The following is a 20,192-nucleotide window of genomic DNA, read 5'->3' as shown; positions in this document are numbered from 1 at the left end:
CTCGCTTTGTAAAACGAGAAAAATCAAGGATGGTAGTGAGGTGGTGTTTATAGTGGGTTTGTGTTTTTCGTATCAAAATAAGTGTACAGTTTACTAAGGAAATGGTTACACGTGTCATATGGTGGTACTAAACTCTTACACCACCAGCTCAAATTACATCTGTTCCTCAGAGTGACTAGTTTGGGCTACATCTGCAGCTCAGATGAGTAAAGGCATACATTTGTTTGTTAATTGCCGTAGGGTTTTTTCCGGATTGTTAACATTTCAGCTGCATGGATGCATGTCTATTCTTGCATTTGGTATGAAAACTGTGAGAAAGATGTTTCTTATGCTATATTTAACAGTATCTAGGGCATTCAAAAAAGAGCACAGATCCCCTCAAATACTAGTGAAATGTGATAGATTTGAGCATAAGTAAAATAATTGGAAGTGAGGAGTTTCTGATGGTGTCTGGAGCTGGTTTCCAGTCCCAAGGATTTCACTAAGGTATGGGTAGTTAGCTTCATTAATGTTTTGAAGTGCTGGGTTTTCTTCACTGCCATGCAAATGAGATACGCCTTAGAGTAGCATTATAGAAGAAACTGGAGAGCAAGGGAGAAGTATTATGTTAGAAAACAATGAGCCATGCACAAAGGAGGATATGGTGATGATGGGGGTTGGGAGAGGAGAACACAGGTGTGCATCATAAGTAAATATCTCTGAACTGGTTCATACTGGGATTTTGTGTATTTTAGGGGTAGACAAAAAAGTAAATATATTATAAGGGGAAGAGGCAAACATCATTTAGTAGTTACTTAAGTTAGCATAGCTCCACTGATGTTATTCAAGTGTGTAGTGAGAAAACACTGCTGGTTTTAGGTGTGATGTCAAACTGAACAATGCTGAAAGTTATTTCTTTCAATTTCATTATCTCTTAACAAACTGTACTTGGGCCTTAGTTTAATTTTATGTCTCAAGAAACAAATAATAAGTTTTTGCTGCATAAGACCTATGTAAATAAGCTTTAAAGCCAGAAACCTGACTATTTAGAAGTTACACATTTTTACAGATCATAACTGGGAATTGAAATCTTTATTGGCAAGACAGTGTTTTTCTTTTTCCTAAATAAGTTGTTCAGGTGTCAGCAGCATCCACTGCCATTTCAGCTTTAACACAGTAGTATTCAGAAAAAAGTAAGGCAGGAGCATGACTGTCATGCTTTATCTTCCGCATGCAAAGTGAAGCCTGATATTTTTGAGCTAGACATACTGACGGAATTAATTCATCGTAAACAAAACATCTGTCTCCCCAGCAATTTTTTTTGCTGGGATCAGAATGAGTCATGGGTTTGGGAACTGTGCTGGTCTCAGCGCAATGAGATCACGAGAACACTTAAGGGTTTTCACTGTGCTTTCTAAAAAGAAAAACTATATTGTGAAGTCAGTAAAACTTACCTTCTTTTCACAATTGCACATGGCCTTCTACTTTTGAGCCTTTATTATATTAGGAACTCTTTTCCAGGAGAGCAGATTCCTTTTCTTCCCCGTTAAAAGGATTGAAGGGATGTGGACAAAATTTTCTATACTAGTAAAAGTAAGAATCTGAACGCAATGAGAGGGAATGAAAAATATAGCACGAGTGATGAGGAACAGTATGTTGTTGCCAGTTCAGTTTCGACATAAATTTATATATGGGTAAATACCATAATTGAGGGGAAAAACTAGCAAAAAGTAGTACAGAAATATTTCAAAGAAAATTGGATTTTAAACACAAACTACTTGAAAATCAGTATTACAGCACTAGTACAGTGAAAATGGTGGTTGAAAATGAAGCTGTTCTCTTCTGCACTTTTTTCTGAGGCTCTATTTGTGAAGTATTAGTTTAGTTAAGTTAGGATTTATTTACAAGAAGAAATTGAGGTGAATCAGTCCATTCTTTCTAATTTTTCTGGGAGATGTAGTAGACTTTGAAATACTGACTAGCAAGGATATTGTATAACTATTCTCTGGATTTGGTGCTGTAGTTCATAAGGTGAGAAGAGCAACTGTTCTGTTGGCAGAAATGTACACGGTTGTATCAGCATAATCACTTTGCACTTGAGCTTTCCTTTTAGATTTTTTTATTAAATCTCTAAACTTGATTTATATGGAAACTGATCCAGTCCCTTAAAAGAATCTAATTTATTTTGTACCTCAGCTGCTGGATACCATGTGCTTCTAGAGATCTTTTGTTACCACAGTGGTCAGTGGCCCTGTGTCTGGGTCTTTTGTGTATATTCCCACATTCAGATTCTCTATCTAGCAATCTCATTAAGCAGTGGGATCATTACTCCAGCTATTAGTCATAGGCCCACCCATGGTTTTATTTCCTCTTTAGGGTCTGTTTTTCTGTGGGAGTTTTAATTTTCAAATTTTCTTTTATTTATATTAATATATAATGGAGACAGAAGGTTTATCATTACTTGAACAAATTACTTTTGTACTTGGCAAGACCATTAGGGTACAAAAGTCTCACTGAACTGTTTCATATGTCTTTCACGGTCATCCCACACATAGCTGTAGTCCAGGCTGGTAAAGCCTAAGCCTGGGTTTCACCACACCCTAACCATGTTCCATAATATGACCTTTGTGGAGCACCTTTAGGGCTTCTGAGTGGAGACCTGGCCTCCACTAGGACCCAGGTTTCCACAGTAAAACAAATACAGAATTAATCTCCTGAAGCAATAGCTTGATTTTATTTAGACACTGCAGGTTAAAAAAAATAATGCTTAGGCTCTGAATATCAGGGCGTGGCATTTTATAAGTTCAGTGCAGTGTTGGAGAGGGAACAGCTTTTCTGCAGATACCCTTTCAGATATCAAACCTAGTCAGGGATGGGTGCCTGCCTTCTTCTACAACTGTTTCACATCCATTGCCAGAGAAGAATGAAGTGTCTTTCCTCCCTGGCTGGGCTGGGATCTTTTGCAACCCGTGTGTTTTGCTCAAGCTCTTAGGAGGAACCTTCTTTTCCTGGCTCGGAGCATTTATGACTGCACTCAGATGGGAGAACTATATCTCCACGTTGTCTCAGCCCAGGGGTCAAATAGAAGAAGGAAAAAAAATTACTTTCATATTCTTGGATAGAAAGTAAGGAAGTGGGGACACTTCCCTGCCCAGAAGAAACATTTTTGGGTAGAATCCATTTGAAGTCAGTAGCCTTGAAACAATGGGTTTACTTTTTCACTGAGAAGCCATTGAGTGGGGATAACACACAGTAAATTTCCCTGCTTTTGGAGCCACTGTTATGTGGGAATGGCAAATTACTGTTTATCAAACAAAATAGTGCCAGCAGTTGTACATAGATGTACTCCTTGAACTGTCACCAGCATTAGCTGTTTTACCTCTTGCTTACAGAATAAACTGAGGATAAATGCTGATTCCATGAATTGGAATATATTGTACCTGCGTCCGACAGAAGTTTCCTGAGTGTTTTATAGAAAGCCTTCACATTTTAAAATGCAATTAAGAAGCACAGGCCAAAGCAGATGCATATACTTGACCATATCTGCAAACAATTCTGATCTTCCTCATCTGCATTGGATAGGTTTTAGATTCAGCTTTCTTAACTGGTGTTCATGCTGTCCTTTTTTCATTGTTGGGGCTGAGTTTGTCAACAGCACGTTCTTAGTACAACAGATAAATATTTGTGTCTAAGAACCTGAATGACCAGTGAGGTGCTGATAGGGCATGCAGAGGATCACAGCTGAGAAATGGTGTGAAGGCAACAGAGGAAGTGATGTGAAAGACAGAATACCTACCCTATCTTTCCCCCCCCTCCCCACCTGCTTTTGGTTGTAAGAAGTCATAGCAGGCTCTTGAGTTTTGTCAGTGGAAGCTATTTCCAGGCACATGAAGGACAAGAAGCTGAGTAGTAAGAGCCAATATGGTAAATCATGCTTGACCAGTCTGACTGCTTTCTATGATGACATGACTTGCTCAGTGCATGAGGGGAGAGCTGTGGAGGCTGAACAAAATGAGGGTATATGTACTCCCAGTGCAATTTATCTATTCCTGTTCTAATGGCATCATAGCGCTTTGAGAAGTGGGGCTTTGCCCTCCCTGTTTCCATAGCTCATTTGTTTTTCTGGCAGATTGTGGGTTCTTCCTGCTCTCCTGATAGGAGATGGTGATGTAAAACTTGTTTCTTCAACCCATATAACCTCTTCATCTGGACCGTGGAGAATTTTTTTATCTCTTGTGGCAAAATCAAGGGCCTCTTGCGCTTGGGGTTATTATACTTGTTTAATTTTTTTACTGGTATTTCAGTGAATGTTCTCTACGTCTCCCGTCTTCACTGGAAGGTGGGATTGCTCTCTTCGGTAAGCTTCTTCACTGTACCTGTACTGTTTTGACAGACATACATTTGTTTTACCTGTATCTTTTTGCCCCTCTAACTGTGCAGAGGATAACTGCTGGTTACTCTCTAGATTACAAGTCTGTGAAGGTGGATGTAGTGGTTGTTTATTTTATCCACTCTAATGTTGCTGAAGTGCTGTTTTTAATGTGGATGAACCAGACACAGAAATGAGCCTTAATGTTACTTTCTTAAAGTTTTTGAGTACATTGTTTGTCTTAATTGCAGAAGAATTTATGTATGGACTTGTATGTATTGTAAGTTACCTTAAACATGCAAGCATATCCTTAGGTGGTAGAACTTGTGTATTGTGATTAAGCCACCTGTGTAAGTTCTGCAGCTTGTTTGCTAAATCTCGTTAGCCTTTCTGAAGTGAATGTGTTTGAAGTAAATTGTTATAGTGGTTTAGTCTAGTGACTAGACAAGTATCAGGTTCTGAAGTCCTGTTTATTTACATACTGACTGTGTGAAATAAAAAGTAAAGTAAAAGGTAAAGATGAAGTGAAGTTTGATTTGGATCACTCAGTTATTAAATTAACTTTTTCCTTTTAATGTAGCTCATTTTGTAGGTGGGTGGTCTAGAGATAATGCTGATGATACCTTTTTGAATTTTTTGGTTTGTATCATCTGTCTGCAGAATATGTGAAAGGAAAATCCTCTAGCAAAGAGATCACTTGGTCTAATATAAGATACGCTTGTAAAGTTTTCTGGATGCAGGGTGTGATAAGCAGTTAATTACTGACTGGTCCTAATTGCTTTTAACTACTTATGATGATTGTTAGGCTACTTGAAAGGCAAAGTAGTTCAATAGTTTTGAATGCAGTATGGTGTTAGGATGAATAGAGGTGGCATGTCCTGTTGAGTAAAGAAAGACAAAGATCAAAGCTGTGGAGAGGAGTCTATAGGTTCCTTGTAACAGGCCACATCACATCAGTGCCTCTGAGACCTCATTGTAGGTTTCAAGAATAATAAAGTTTAAGAATGTCATTCTCAGGGTTGTTTCTAAAGGCATCTGAAGAGGTGAGAGTAAAGCTTCAAGACTGAATTAAGAGGTGAACTGTAGATTATTTCTGAAAGTAGTGTGCATTCCCACCAGTTCCACTGTGATACTACTGACGTGTAGCTGTAAATTTTAGTATAGGATTAGCGTTCTGATGAATTGGCAAAAAACAGGGAAATTAAGGATGTTGACCACTTTATTTGGCAGCATCCCACAGTTAAACTGGCAAAAGCTGGTGCTGAAAAGCTCCTTTTGGCTGAGGACGGTACTAGATTGATTTCTTTGTGAAACAGTTTTCCTACTTGTAACTGGATATTTCTGTCCTTGACCTGTTGTATGGGTTGCTAATATTGCATCATGGTGGTTTGGTTTTGCACATGTGGAAGGTTTTCATGAGGCTATTTATGCTGGAAGAAGAATATTACATTTGAGACAAGCATGTATGTATCTACGCGGATTCTTTTCTAGGCTGTGCACAATGGGACGTGTGGCTGGCAGTTGTTTGACCTTATATTCAGATGTCTTAAAGATGTAATCTTTTTCTTATTGATCTTGCAGAAAGTATTTGTGGGATAAAAATCATAAGACTGTATGGGATACGAGGTTGTTCTTTCAGTTGGATGCCATTTTATCTAGATGTTACCATGCAAAGTACCTTTTTGTATTTTTCAGGTGACTTCTGGCAGTAAACAGTTTGAAGGTTGGAGGTGCCATTTTGGTTTTAATATCAGTGTTTACAGCTCAGCACCAGATGTGGGATGTATTAAGTTGATTTCGGCACACAACCATTATAGAGGATTTGTTGGTGTGGATGTTGTCAATTATTATACTTCTGTATCTGATGGGGGGAAATTGAAATTCTTAGTCCATTTGAAAATGTGTATTTCTAAATTTGCTGTACTTTTGGTGCTATAATTCTCTTTGTGAAAGCCTGTGAAGATATATGTAATTTCGGGGTCTATAGCTGTGCCCACTGTTTATCGACAATGTAAATCATTCACAGTAAAGTTGCCAGTGAGATTAAGATTGCAAGGATATCTGATACATTGAGCTGGTATCTTCTGGGATCAGTCTAATAGAGATGCACATTGTATGCTTTTGATTTATTTTAAACAGCTCTTCTACTTTGGTGCATGAAATGGGTAGATGCCTAGGGGTTATAAATATAGGTTCTGTGGGCAAGAAGCAACTTCATTTAATGAATGTTGCAGGGTTTTCATGTTATCGTCCTGTCCCATCCCCCCTTCTTGAATAAGATGGTGCTTATAGAAGCTTAGATGCCACTGTTTGGTCCACCTTCTCGTGCTTCCACGCTGTATTGTCTCAGGTCAGGCGTGCAAAACCTATGTAATTATTTGAAGTGAAAACATTAAGAGAAATGTATTCCACTATCTATCTCTGTCGGGAAAATTGAAACACATAATAGCAGGAACTAGAGAAGGATGGTTTTTGTTTGTTTTGGATATCTAGGTTCCCCTCTTTCATCCCTCACTGTGCTGTTACACTGTTGATCTCAGAACTTAGTGTAGAACTGTAAAATGTCATCATGTGTTCTACAGGTATCCCATACATTGATTAATGCCACACTGACCTGTAAGATTTTTTTTAATCTAAAATGTATTGGTTTGTCCAGATTCATAAACCTGATGAAAGCTTTCACATCCTCAAGAAGTCACTACCTGGTCCCTGAAGGGAGTGCAGAGGGGGAAGCAGTCTCTTTTTACTTAAAAAAAAAGACTCTTTAGGGTCCAACAAGCTATCACTTGACAAGATGATTTATCCCCACCACCTCTGTGTTTAATGGAAATTTTCTAGTTGTTAAGACAGAATACTTCTACCACTGATCACTAACTGCAAATTACTATGAAAGCATCAAGGGAGAAGGAGAAGCCAGTAGTTTCCCTTATAGTTTTTCTCAGATTTCTGTGAGACTGAACAACAAACCATTCACTAAAAAAAACCCCAAAAAACGCAAAAAAAACCAAACACAAACTCAAAACTAAAAAGCCTCCCGAAACCCCGAGAAAGTCTTCACGTGTACAGGGTCTGTCTGCAGTGTTGTGTTTTTTGGTATTGTCTTTTTTTTTTTCCCCCCTGAATTGTGTCAGGAATGCAGAGCTAAGCAATCAAACATAGTAGGGGGATAAAAACCATGGATGGCATTTTTAATAACTCCTGAGATGATGACAACCCTTGAACAAAATACTGGAGCAGACTAGTTTTTCCATAATTTCTCTTGTTTGCAGGACTGTTTGCAGTTTTGCCAGCTTTATTGGGCTCACCCATTTTGAAAGGGGTGATGCTTACTGTTGGAAGATTCCTGGGAAGAACTATGCGGCATGTCAGAAATGTGTTCAGCTCGTGTTATTTGCCAGAAAGAAAATTGCATTTAGTTAACTGCTAGAAAATATCAGTACACAGCCAACAGATGGTTTACTACTTTTACGCAGTTCTTGTTTTCCCCTCAAGTAAAACAGTGGTGTGATATTCACAGAAGTCTCTTTGTCCTTACAGAGATTCTGATATCCCCAGAACCCATTCCATTCTTAAGAATTATGCATTTTGCTAGTAAGTGATTCTGCTCAATCATTTGGAGTGATTGGAAAAAAATATTTGCTTACCAGAGAAAGTTGATTCACCTTGGGTGGATGAAATAGAACATTTTAATCCCTTGATATTATGCCTTATCCCATTCTATTACTCTTTGCTAGCGTTGAAGGAATATAAAGGAACATAATAAGAAAGAGTTTACTTCCCTTTTCCCGCCCCCTGACATGGGTGCTGCAGATCACAGTTCAGAAAGTTGAAAGTCTTCACCCTGAGAGACCTCACTTTGTCCCCTGCTTCTCTTCTGGAATATTGCATTTAATAGATGACTGCAATGTGCAGAAATTTGCAGCTTGTACTAATACCAGTTATGTGAGAAGGAATGGAAATGGAGCTGTGAGGACTTGGAAAACATGATTTAAGAGTGTACTGAGGTATATTGGTTGGAGTAAGCCACTGGCAAGCGTGCTGTGTGCTAGCTGTTGACTGAAACACTTTCTTTTTCTTTAAAACACCTTCAGCTAATAGTGTGGTAATATACTATCTCTCTGGCAATCTGTACACTGAATTATGAAGCCATTTAACACCGCATTTTTCAGTGATCAGTACATTGTACTTGCAGAGTTTGTCCTTATTAAGCAAGTGTGATTGTTTATGCTAAGTCAAAATCAGATTCCTGTGAGATGTCTTGCAAGAGTTGCTGCCATGGCGTAGTGTGTTCTGGTTATGTAGGGTGTGCTGCAGTAATATCACTGCATAATATTTTTTGTATATTACTGTATACAACAGGGTCTGATTTAGTGCAGAAATCATGCTCCATGCTAACAGAGCCTTAACTTCCAACCTGCCTTTTTGCCATGCCTATGTTTAACCCAACAAATAATGGAGTCAGTATACCAAGAAATTTGCTCCTAACTTAAGACATATTTGTTCTTATCAAGGAGAAGCCCCATATGAACTCTTCTGTTTTACCACTTTTTATTATTTTTTTTGTTGCGAGTTTTGATTTTTGAAAAACTTTTCTAGCTTGGCTCCATGCCATGTCTTCAGTCAGCCAGTTTTGCTATTTGATGAAAGCTCCAGACATTTCAGGTTCTGTCTTTAAACGGCAGTTTCATGATCCTTGTAAACTAATACTGCTGGTGCATCAGGCAGCCTGAATCCTACCCCTGCTCTTCCTTCCCGTGTGCTGACACACAGCTGTGTCGTGAACGGAGTCAGGGAGCTGATTTGAGTAAAACCAAAACTAATCATTTTCTTCTTTTAAACAGGATTAAACCTGGGTTAATTCTGTTGTCTAGTTCACTGCGCTGCCACTTAAACACTTGTGCTGTCATAAGAAAGAAAAGTGCACAAGGAAATCAGTGATTTTTGCCAGCACAAATGCATGATGTGGGCATAAATTAAATGTGAAACAACACACACTGCTGAAAGAAGCTGTGCATGCTTCAAACTGCAGTCCTTCAAACCAGTTCCCTTTTCCCTGGGAAAAGCGGGCTGCTGCTCCTCACCAAGATTCTTTAATTTTTAGTGACTTTTTTGCCAAAATATTAGACAAACAAGGGAATAAAACCTATTTTTAAGGAATTCGAGGGTGACTGGAGAGAGAACTCAAAAAAAAATATTTCAAACCAACTGATTTGTTTCTGTCACAAAGTATTAGGCCATGTGAATAAGTTGGAACTGGCAGATATATCAACTTTAATGGGGCCTTTGATAATGTTTCATGTGATGTTAGTCATGAGTGATCTAAGGAAATTAAGTCTACGTGGAAGTAGTGTAAGATGCAGGAACACAAAAATGATTGCAGAAGTGTACTCAGAGGAGTTGGTATCTTTCTAGTTCTAACTGGAGGAGCAAAGGGAGGCTGTGTTAGGTCTGAAACAATTTTAACTAACTAAAGCAATAGCACACAGAATGTACATCCTGACTTTCGGTTGGTGTCAATCCAGGGACCTGCAATTGCTGGAAGACAGGATTGGAATTTAAAATGATCTTACAGTATTGGGGAGATAGCTGGAAATTAGTAAGTACAAAAATCCCCCGTTAAGTGGGAATAATTAGTTACTCAGATGTCAAATGTCTCTTTTTCAGAAAAAAAAGATTGAAGAATGTGGTAGATGTTGAACTGAAGCTCTTGTCGTTTTCTGACCTGTTGGAAAAGATCCACCTATGGCAGTAGCTGTATAAACAGGAGTGTCTGCTGTAAGGTCTGTATAGTATCATAGAATATCTTGAGTTGAAAGGGGCCCATAAGGATTGTAGAGTCCAACTCCCTGCTCGTCACAGGACTGCCTAAAACTAAACCATATGACTAAGAGCATTGTCCAGATGTTCCCTGAACTCTTACAAGCTCAGTGCTGCGACAACTTCCCTGTGGAGCCTGTTCCAGTGACCAACCAAGTAGTTCTTCTAGTTGACTCTGGTTCATAAATGAAGCTGTGAGTCCAGATTTGAGGATTGCATTTCAAAAAGATGAAGGCCAATAGGAAAGTGTCTAGAGAGATGAGGCATCTGGGGCAAGAAATCTGTGAGGGATGACAGAAGAAACTCTGACAGTTCAGCCTGCAAATATAAGTCTAAAGGCAAATGTAATAACTGGCCTTAACATCTAATTAAGAATTAAGCTGACATGTTAAGACGATGATTTTCAATGTTTCTAAGCAGAAGTAGTAGTTCTTGCTGCTGTGAATGTCCCAGTGTCCTGAAGTAATAAATAAAACTTTCCACAAATGCAAACGTGGTCTCTCTGGAGCTTTGTTGTAACATCTGGCAGTTCCTAAGTTTCTCTGTGAATCTTTTTGTGAGATTCAAAATGTTCCCGTTTCAAAAAGATGACTCCAGAGGCAGTTCTTCCCAAGTAGGTCTCGTTTGTCTTTTGGCAAAGAGTTTTGTTGTTTGGATGGTGCTGCTTAATGTGGTGCTGTCCATCCTTATTTTCAAATTCATACATTCTCAAACAAGACTTTTGGATTTTGGGACTCTCCTAATGAAAACGTCTCCAAGTGGGTCCCCAGCTATTGCTCTTCATTTGGAGGGGCCCTGACAGGGCTGTACCACCTTTTACTGAGGTGCCTTTCCCTCCCTGGGGCATGTTCCAGAAGCACCCTGGCTGTCTGTACAGGGTCTGGGGGAAAGCATGTTTAGGCAATGCTGCTGCACTTGGCTGTTAAGCAAATGCTTAGGCAATAAATGTCCACAATGTCCACTGATTCTTGCATTATTATTTTATTAACTCATGGGTATAGCCTTGATTCAAAATGCTATGAAAACATAAGCAGCAATTAATTTTAATTTGCTGCAGTTCTTGACTGTGTGATTGTTTTCTTGCATGTTTAAAGCAGTCTGCTCCTAATTGTCTGCAGCTGTTCACACACAGAATTCCAGTACAGAAATGTTATATGTCTTATATTTGAGTTGGATTTTGCCAGCTTGCAGTACTGTAAACTCACTTCAGAACTGTGGACAAAATTTAGCTGGGACCCACCATACTGTTTACTAGGACATTAGCTGCTAGCTCTGGAATTGCTGCGTTCTCATCAGAACCAGAGAACTGTTTGACCTGGAATGTATGGTAACCCATCCATCAATATGCCTTTTTGGCGCCTTTTTGTACTACTTCCTACTTAACTTTCCCTACCTCTTGGAGAGGATTGGGGGTACAGAGTCTCAAAAGAAACAAGTGAAGTTGCATCATCTTCTTCAGTTACCCTCTGTCTTGAAGAAGTAAGGATATTATTGTTACCATGGTGCTGTATGTACGCCTCTCTTACTGTCAGCAGCAATACACCTTTACTAGAGCAGAGTGTGGGAATGAAAGCAGTTGCGTTGTCTTCTACATGGAAGTGGGGCAGGTTTTCATTTACCCACTTGAGGGATTTCTGTGATGTCCCTGATAATCTATCATTGTAAGTAGATGTTTGGGGGGGTTTTGGGGTGATGAAGGGAGGTAAACAAAACTTCTAGGTGAACTTTGTTCATTCATTAAAAGGATTGTGTTATGGTCTGCTAGATTGAGGCACTGGATGATGTAAACTCAAAGGTACCTTTCTGTTCTGCATACCTCTTTTATCACTTCTTTATAAATACATATTCCGTTCAGAGCTCTTGATGCCTTTGATCTCTTTGGGTCCATAGGTCCATACAACATGCACGGAACTCGGATCACCTTCCTTTGGGATGAAAGGTTGTAGGAATTGCTCAAGGCCTCTGGCCGCCTGCCTCAGGTGAAAGAAACATGCCAAACATCGATATTTAGGCAATTACTGCTTCTGTCTGACTTTAACATATTACTACTGTGCACTTTGCCCCTCTTCTCTTTTTGTGACTGAAAACATAAGATGTTCTCAGGCCACAAAGTATGGTTCCTGTTCCTTTTGCTTATTCTAGGAGTCTTTTGAAAGATTCATAGATAGTTCAAACCAGGCTGCTTTAAGGGGTCAGTAAACAATGCTGGAACACTATTAAATCCCTGTAACCAAATCATAGCTTGGTTAAAAACAAAGTTAAGAAGGTTTTTATTTCTAACTTATAGTACATTCTGCCAAATGTTGGTCTTGAATCAGGTGGGCTACAATTTAAAGCCTCTGTAGGCTCCACTTAAAGAAAAGTCAATTCACTGCAAGAAAGATTGAAGTTTTAGATATAGGATTCACTGCTCTCTGAACTCTGCTTATGTCCAGTTCAGCTTGACTGGGCAGACAGACAGTTTAGTTACATATGTAAGTAAAACCACATATCTTATTTCTATTTTACATTGCCACAAATACTGTTTACCACTTCATCATTTTTATATTTTAGAATGAATATTTTATTCAAATGAACCAGTCATCACTGAAAGCTTATTTGAAAAAAATTAATTGGAAATGTGACTGCCAACAAACTACTCTGGAGAGTGATTATTTTTTTTACAGTAAATACTTTTAAAAGTCGTGAACTCATGTTAGTGGGATGTAATAGATTTATTTTTTTTCTGGCCTGTCCAGTGGTTGCCACTATTGTCCAAATTCAAATAAAAATCTATGAAGCAAAGTTAGATTTTGCAAGTAGAAGGATGACAGAAGATATTTGCATTGACCTTCTTATGTTCAAGCCTTTTAAAGATTTTTCTCTGCTGTTTTGGAATAAGGTTGATCTACTGGTTTAATCCTTGTTTGCAGAGCTAATTAAACAGTGTTATTCCTGGAGTTATGCTTAATAAATCTATTGCAAACCAACTTTAGAAACTGTGTTCTAGTATGTGCTTTTTAATGATTTCTAAATTATTTGCCTAGGTTTAGGAATGACTTGATGTTTCTCTGAAGTTGTACTAGCTATTTGTTTGAGACACCAACAAATACAGTTTTGATGAGTTGTAATGATCAAATACGTAGTCCCAACACTTCCTGCAAGTAAATACCAGGCAATTACCACAATAGCAGAAGCTAGGCTTTTACTAATGGTGTCTTGCAATGATTTCCTAAAGTAGATGTCCTCTGTCAGGATGCTGGCTTTATTAGAAGCAGATCTGAGTGCTTGCTAGAGCTACCAGTGCAGCCCAGTTATAGTTGGTTGTGCAGAAGATTTCACACTGCAGGCTGCATTTCAGTGGTTAGGCTTCCTGTGAGCCCATCCCTGTTTGTGGTTAAACTAAAGATCTTGAAAGCAGTGCGACTTCATATAACTGAACATGTTTTCTTCTTTGGAAAATATTACTTGCTGTTCCTTCTCTTGCTTCTTATTTCATTTTTCCTCGCTAATTTACTTCTATTTAAATTCTTCATGGTGAGGATTAGTTTTCCCAGTTCACTCTGTGTACCCCAACAAAGATATGGTAAATATCCTTTTTTCCACTGACTTGCATGGTCCTATAAAACATCTGGATGTAAAGATAAGTCAGCTGCTTGCTGGCTGTCTGCCCAAAAACAGTCTGAGATTCTGGCTGACCAGAAAATGGTCCAAGTTCTTTGTTACTGAGTGTGTGGGATCTGTGAAGGTATCAGCTTAAGGATCTTGGTTTTATTTAATATTGGTTTTAGACATTGTCTTTAATCCCTGTCCTCTCATGTGCACATGGGCAGCTGTTCCTAGGGAGGTTTGAGTGATCGAAATATCTTGGAGAAGAATTGCAGGAGAGAAAGATCTAAAGAGATGTACATGGGCAGTGTGTTACAGGCACTAGCTCAAATATGCACCGGAATCTTCCCTCTTGGGCGTTTCTGTTGAGCGCAGGCAGCATGGTGTAAATGTTGATATCCTCTTCCATAACACTGATGGCTGGAGTGAAAGTATGCGGGAGGAAAATGGAATTTTTCTTTGTTCAGCCAAAAGCATCATTATAATAATTTGAGTTGAAATAAGGATATGGAACAAAGAACCTGTGTAAGGCAGGAAATGCCGGCTCTCTTATAGTTACTGAAATGTTTAAATCCCTCTTGCCATAGAGGGGTAAACACTGTGAGCAGGAATGCACTGTCTCAGAGTGCCCAGAGATCGTTCATTAAAAGTTTCAACTTTTAAGGTATCTTGTGTTTGGGCACAGGGAAAACTGCATTCCAAAGTGTATGAGTCCACATGGACCATGAATGGAAACTGCTGGTGGTTTGGATTCGTCCTGGAGTGTGAACCAAGAACAAACATTACTGTGTAAAGAAATATGTGTGTACTACATGAAGTTTTGCATGTACTCTTTTTTTTTCAGATGAAAAGAGGTGTTTTTGTTGGAGAATAGGAAAAATTGAGTGTTATTCATGTTACCTGAGCAAGGCTTCCAAATTTTTAGTAAGACTAACAAAAAGATTTCATTATGCCCACTTGTGAAAAAGAAGAGTCCTGGAATGTTTTACTTAAGACTTTAATATAACCTTTGTTTTTCATAGAATTATTGAGTCCAGCTGTTATAGATCCACCATCAAATATGGATAAGGTAGCTTATTTAAACCCAGCTGTTGATTTTTTTTGACCTATGAAAACCAGCTTCATCCAGACTATACTGACAGCTCAATCTCAGAAGCCTGTTTGCACACAGGCACAGTTAGTTGTTTTCTTTTTTAAATAAATAGGCTTTTGTGGTTTATGCCTGTGTCAGTTACCACATTAGACTGAGCAATCATATCGAGTAACACTGGATTAGATTAATTAGTTAATTCTGGCATCTGAGGCTGTTGTAAACCAAGTGTTGGGAACAGGAGGATCACAGCCTCCTAGGCAGTGAGTCCGTGCTTTAGCCGGAGGTTTGGGTTACAGCATCTGGTGTCTACAGTTGTCTGTGTACAACTTCTGGTGGATGTCTATACAACCAGCTTATCACAAAGCAAATAACAGCATGCAGCAATAAACTGCAGTATTTGATCGTTCCATGTCATGCCTTCTGTGTCTCTGCTGAAACAGGAAATTTAATTTGTCTTGGGATATTGTGTTGAGCTAGGCTTTATTCGGAGTTGGATTTGTATGTTGTTTGTGCGCAAAAGCACTTGCGTTGAGAGGTGTGCGTATACATAGAGAGGTATGTTCGTTAAACCTCCTAGGTTTTGCATTTATTTGGGGTTATTATCTGGTATTGTGTGGCAGTCATTCTAGTTTCAATCTGTAAGTTGCAGTGCATGTATGAAGCAAAATGATTTGGGAAATCTATGAAGTAGGATTTAGATAGTGTCTCTTGGCTTGCCTCTTGTGCAGCAGAGTCTTATCAAATGCAGCTATATGCAGCGAGACTTATTGCTTGTAATACCCTTAAAGTAAATCTTGAAGTACTATATGAAAGTTCTGAAGCTGTAAACTACTAACATTTTCTGCTACAACCAATTGTAGGTAGGGAAAACTTATATCTGCTCTTAATCCAGGAAGCCTTTACATCACTGAATATATCTTTGAAATCACTCTTTATTTTGCAGTGTGTGAACCTCATGAAAACATCTGAGAACATCTATTCAACTCAGCTGCAGAATTAACAGCAACAGATCGTTGCAAGCTGGAGAACACTTTTTCAATTGGCTGTGACTTAAACGTATTTTTACCTAACAGCATTTGTGTGTGTCTTTGCAATAAGCTATTTCTTGACAATTCTTTAAGCATGTGAAGGTCTGAGACTGAAGTTATTTTTGCAAAGATTATCAGTCTTTGTATCGGTCAGAAGGAGGTCTGTGTGATTAAACCCATAGTACTGACGGTGGCCTTCAATTCAAACCAAAGCAAATCAAAAACTGGCAGTCATGAACTGCCAGCAGCTCACATGCTGGTATAAGATATACTGTAAATAGTTTCTTAACACAGAAGAGGAGAAACTTCTGGTATAATGAACATAAACGTGAAAAAATTTTTCTAAGTAACTAGCAGGTTAAATTTATTCTGTTTTTTTTTTTTTTTTAAAATGTTGATACATTTCTTTTTAAAGGATAGGTAACTTACTTGGCAAGAGTTATGATGTCACGTCTTTTCAGGAGCTGTGCATTCTTTCATCCTTTCAAAGTAGTCTGGATTTTTCCTCTGGGGCCATTTTTTTAAATGCAATTGATTTTTGTAAAGGTTCATGTAAATAACGCTAAAACTTTTCAGATTTTGCATATGTCTGTATTGGTTAACTGAGTTATACTATTACAGTTTATTTTGGCAAAGGATTCCATTTACATCCCAAAACAAATAGATGTTGAATTTGACTTGGACTAACTTGGGCTCTCCCACACCTCCAGGAATACAGCCTCTTTTATTTTTTTTTCCCAAGACAAGGGAATATCATAAATAAGTGCCAATGAAATGTTGGGACTGAAAGTATTAAGAAATCTCTTTTTGCTGATGGTATGCCCACTAAAAATAATAGTTCCATGACTCTTTTGGCTTCATAATCTAATTTGACTGGAATTTATCTATGCTTCTTAATAGTTAAATTGTGGCAAATATCAAATGGTCCCACAGGCAGAATTTCAGGCTTCAGTAATTGAGACCTGAAGATGATCACGCTTGTGCTAAGAAAGCTAAGGATGTCAAAAAAGATCTGTAAGTCTTCATATGGAGATGTGGAATTTAATGTATGTGTATTGGGGCATTGTTGTATTTGAACAATTCAAAGAGGCGTTCGGCAGTCTGTCAGTGGGACCTATGTACTTGTTAACAGACTTCAGTGCAGAACTAATTGGAGTTAGAACTGTGGTGCTGACTAAATAAAGAGCCTGTTAATATCACATGTGTAACTGAGTTCTCTCTCCTTTAGTTAGACTCCTCTGTAAACTCTGGTCAGGTCCACCTTTCTTTTGCTGGACACATCTGAATAAGCAGCTTCCCTCCTTCTCCCTCCTTGTTCCCTACTTTTTTTCCCTCTCCAAATGTTTTCTTCTAAGTTGACTGTGCCGTTTTACGAAACACACTGAAGAACTGATGTGGGTCAAAATTACTTAGCAGGAAAGACAAGGAGTGGTTTTGTCTGCGTGAACCCCAGTGGGTTCTCTGACGTTGTTTCTGTGCAGTTGCCCAGGTGGTGATTACAGAGGGGCTGAGGTGCTAAAGCTGCAAGAGGTGCAGGAACTGCTTAATCAAGTACTGTCACCAAGAGCAGTGCTCCTGAAGGAACAGTCATACTCAGTCTGAAGCTTTCTGTATCTTCCGTGCACGTGACTTGTCTGCCAGCACAACCAAGTTCTGAGAGGACGCTAGTGAACTCAACCACAGCGTTCCTTCCCTATGCCCTTGCAGTGCTTTCCCTGTCTGTGTGGGACAGATGAGCTCCCCTCCAGTTACCAGAGAGGGAATTAATGAAGCTTTTATGCAGCATGAAGTTACAGGGTGTCCCTCTGAGAAGACTTTGCATCATACCGAAGTGCTAGTGCAGACAGCTTCTGCTAAAAATAAGCTAGTTTAAGATAATTTAAGAAGCATGGAGATCCACTTAAGTGAAGACTGTTAGATACTTTGAAAATTCTACTTCTAAGTGCATGAAATAATCTTCTAAATTCTTTGAATCATTAAAAATTTATTTGAAGGTCAGAGCTGCTAATGCCCCTGTAAGTTAGCTGGACTTTCACATAACTAGGGGTTCCTAATTTTTTTATTTATGGTTTTATTTTTAGAGAGCAGCAGCCTGCTGTATCTGTTATCTACAATGAATGCCAAATCTGCAATCAGCAAAGAAATTTTTGCCCCACATGATGAAAGGATGCTGGGAGCAGTCCAAGTGAAAAGAAGAACAAAAAAAAAGATTCCTTTCCTAGCTACTGGGGGTCAGGGTGAATATTTAACATACATCTGCCTGTCAGGTAAGAGTAATGATTTTGATATCCAGTTATCTGTTTTGGTTTATCTTTGATTAACTGCTTAGATATTATCTGTAGCCATAAGGAGCTGGGTGACTTGACTCTTAATAATGTAGCCGGAGACCTATGGCACTTATCTTTAATCTTGAGAAACCTCACACTGAAGACTATTAATATTTACATCATAAAACAAATTGAACAGTTGGTTTCATTGTTTTTAAAAAAAAAAGTGTTCTCTCACAGCATAGCTGCAAGCAGATGGTATATTTGGTAACAGTCTCTGCTTATTGAGGTTACGATCTTTCTTGGAGGGATGAACTTCATAATGTATTTCCTTTTAATGCCCTGAAATGTTTTATCTGAGGCAAATATGCTTTCCTCTTTCCATATTTGCCTCTGTGTCTTACCAGCTCATTGGGTACTTAGATATGCAACTTTCAGCCGGAATAATTTCAGTTCATTGAACAGAACAGTGGTGCTGTGTGTCAATCACCTGACTTACACGCTATGAAGATGGAAGTATTTGGATTGAAGAAGAAAAGGATGTGTAAAGGCATGGTTTTTGAGAGGTCACAGGGAACAGGGAGAAATTACCTGTTTGCTAATGTGTTCAGATGAAATTAATTTGAGTTTCTCCAAGGTCAAACGAGTGCTCATGAGAGCCTGGAGTTCAGGAATGGGGTAGGTAGTAGCTGTATGATGTTTTGCTTTATATTTTTGCCCTTTCTAATAAAACTAAAGGTCTAATTTCTTGTGTGTGACTAAATGAAACCCACTGACTGGGTAACTTATGGTTAGCTCTGGTATCATAGGTTTCTGGCTGGCTTTTTGTAAGCTTTGAATACTTTCTGGTTATTGTAGTGAAATTTACCTTAATTAAGATTGTCTTAGCCAGTTGGAAAGCAGGTTGTGATCCTGATTTGCTTGTAGTTTATACCTGTTTTCAAGCTTAGGGTGGAATTCAGTTGCCTGGAAGTAGGCATTTGGTGCACTTTTAGGCTTCTTGCCCTGCCTCCAGGTAGCTCTCCAGGAAGAAATCCCTCGTAGTTTTCATGTCTGTCAACTGATGAGCATGTGTGAATATCTTTGGTATCCTGGGATGATTTAGTCACTTAGGTTTTTAGGCATATCAGTTTCTCCTTCTGAGTGTGTGCTTCTTACTGGAAGTAAAACTAGTGGTCAGAGGAAGAATCATAGAATAGTTTGGGTTGAAAAGAACCTTTAAAGATCATCTAGTCCAACCCCTCCCTGTAATGAGCAGGGACATCTTCAACCAGATCAGGATGCTCAGAGCCCTGTCTGACCTGACCCTGAATGTTTCCAGGGATGGGGCATCTACCACCTCTCTGGGAAACCTGTTCTAGTGTCTCGCCACTCTCATTGTAAAAATTTTATTCCTTATCTAGCATGAATCTACCCTCTTTTAGTTTAAATCCATTACCCCTTGTCCTATTGCAGCAGGCCCTGCTAAAATGTCTGTCCCCATCTATAAACCCCCTTTAAGTACTGGAAGGCTGCAATAAGGTGTCCCTGGAGCCTTCTCTCCTCCAGGCTGAACAACCCCAACTGTCTCAGCCTTTCCTCATAGGAGAGGTGCTCCAGCCCTCGGATCATTCTTGTGGCCCTCCTCTGGACCTGCTCCAACAAGTTCATGTCTCTCCTGTACTGAGGATGCCAGAGCTGGACGCAGCACTCCAGGTGGGGTCTCACCGGAGCAGAGCAGGAGGGCAGAATCACCTCCCTTGACCTGCTGGCCATGCTGCTTTTGACACAGCTCAGGATGCGGTTGGCTTTCTGGGCTGTGAGCACACATTGTCATCTCATGTCCAGCTTTTCACCCACTAGCACGCCCAAGTCCTCCTCAGCAGGGCTGCTCTCAATCTCTTCATCCCCCCAGCCTGTATTGATACTGGGGGTTGCCCTGACCCAGGTGCAGGACCTTGCTTGCACTTGGCCTTGTTGAACCTTTTGAGGTTCATATGGGCCTGCTTCTTGAGCTTGTCCACGACCCTCTGGATGGCATCCTGTCCCTCAGGTGTGTCAACTGCACCATG

At 39.3% G+C, this 20,192-nt stretch overlaps 1 protein-coding gene across 3 annotated transcripts in view; it reads left to right on the top strand.

Annotated features, from left to right (window-relative positions):
* Window positions 1–20,192, top strand: part of STXBP6 (syntaxin binding protein 6) — a 131,889-nt gene that overhangs the window by 23,812 nt on the left and 87,885 nt on the right. For 2 of the 3 annotated variants that reach the window (XM_075103253.1, XM_075103252.1), the window contains exon 2: window positions 17,956–18,141. The exons of the other annotated variant lie outside the window; for it this stretch is intronic. In XM_075103253.1, the coding sequence (XP_074959354.1) occupies window positions 17,988–18,141 (154 nt within the window). In that variant the 5' untranslated portion in view covers window positions 17,956–17,987. The remainder of the gene's footprint in view (window positions 1–17,955; window positions 18,142–20,192) is intronic. 3 annotated transcript variants of the gene reach the window in all.

Source organism: Phalacrocorax aristotelis, chromosome 9 (assembly GCF_949628215.1).
Source record: "Phalacrocorax aristotelis chromosome 9, bGulAri2.1, whole genome shotgun sequence".
Classification (NCBI taxonomy): Eukaryota; Metazoa; Chordata; class Aves; order Suliformes; family Phalacrocoracidae; genus Phalacrocorax; species Phalacrocorax aristotelis.
This window is presented reverse-complemented; position numbering and strand designations above follow the sequence as displayed.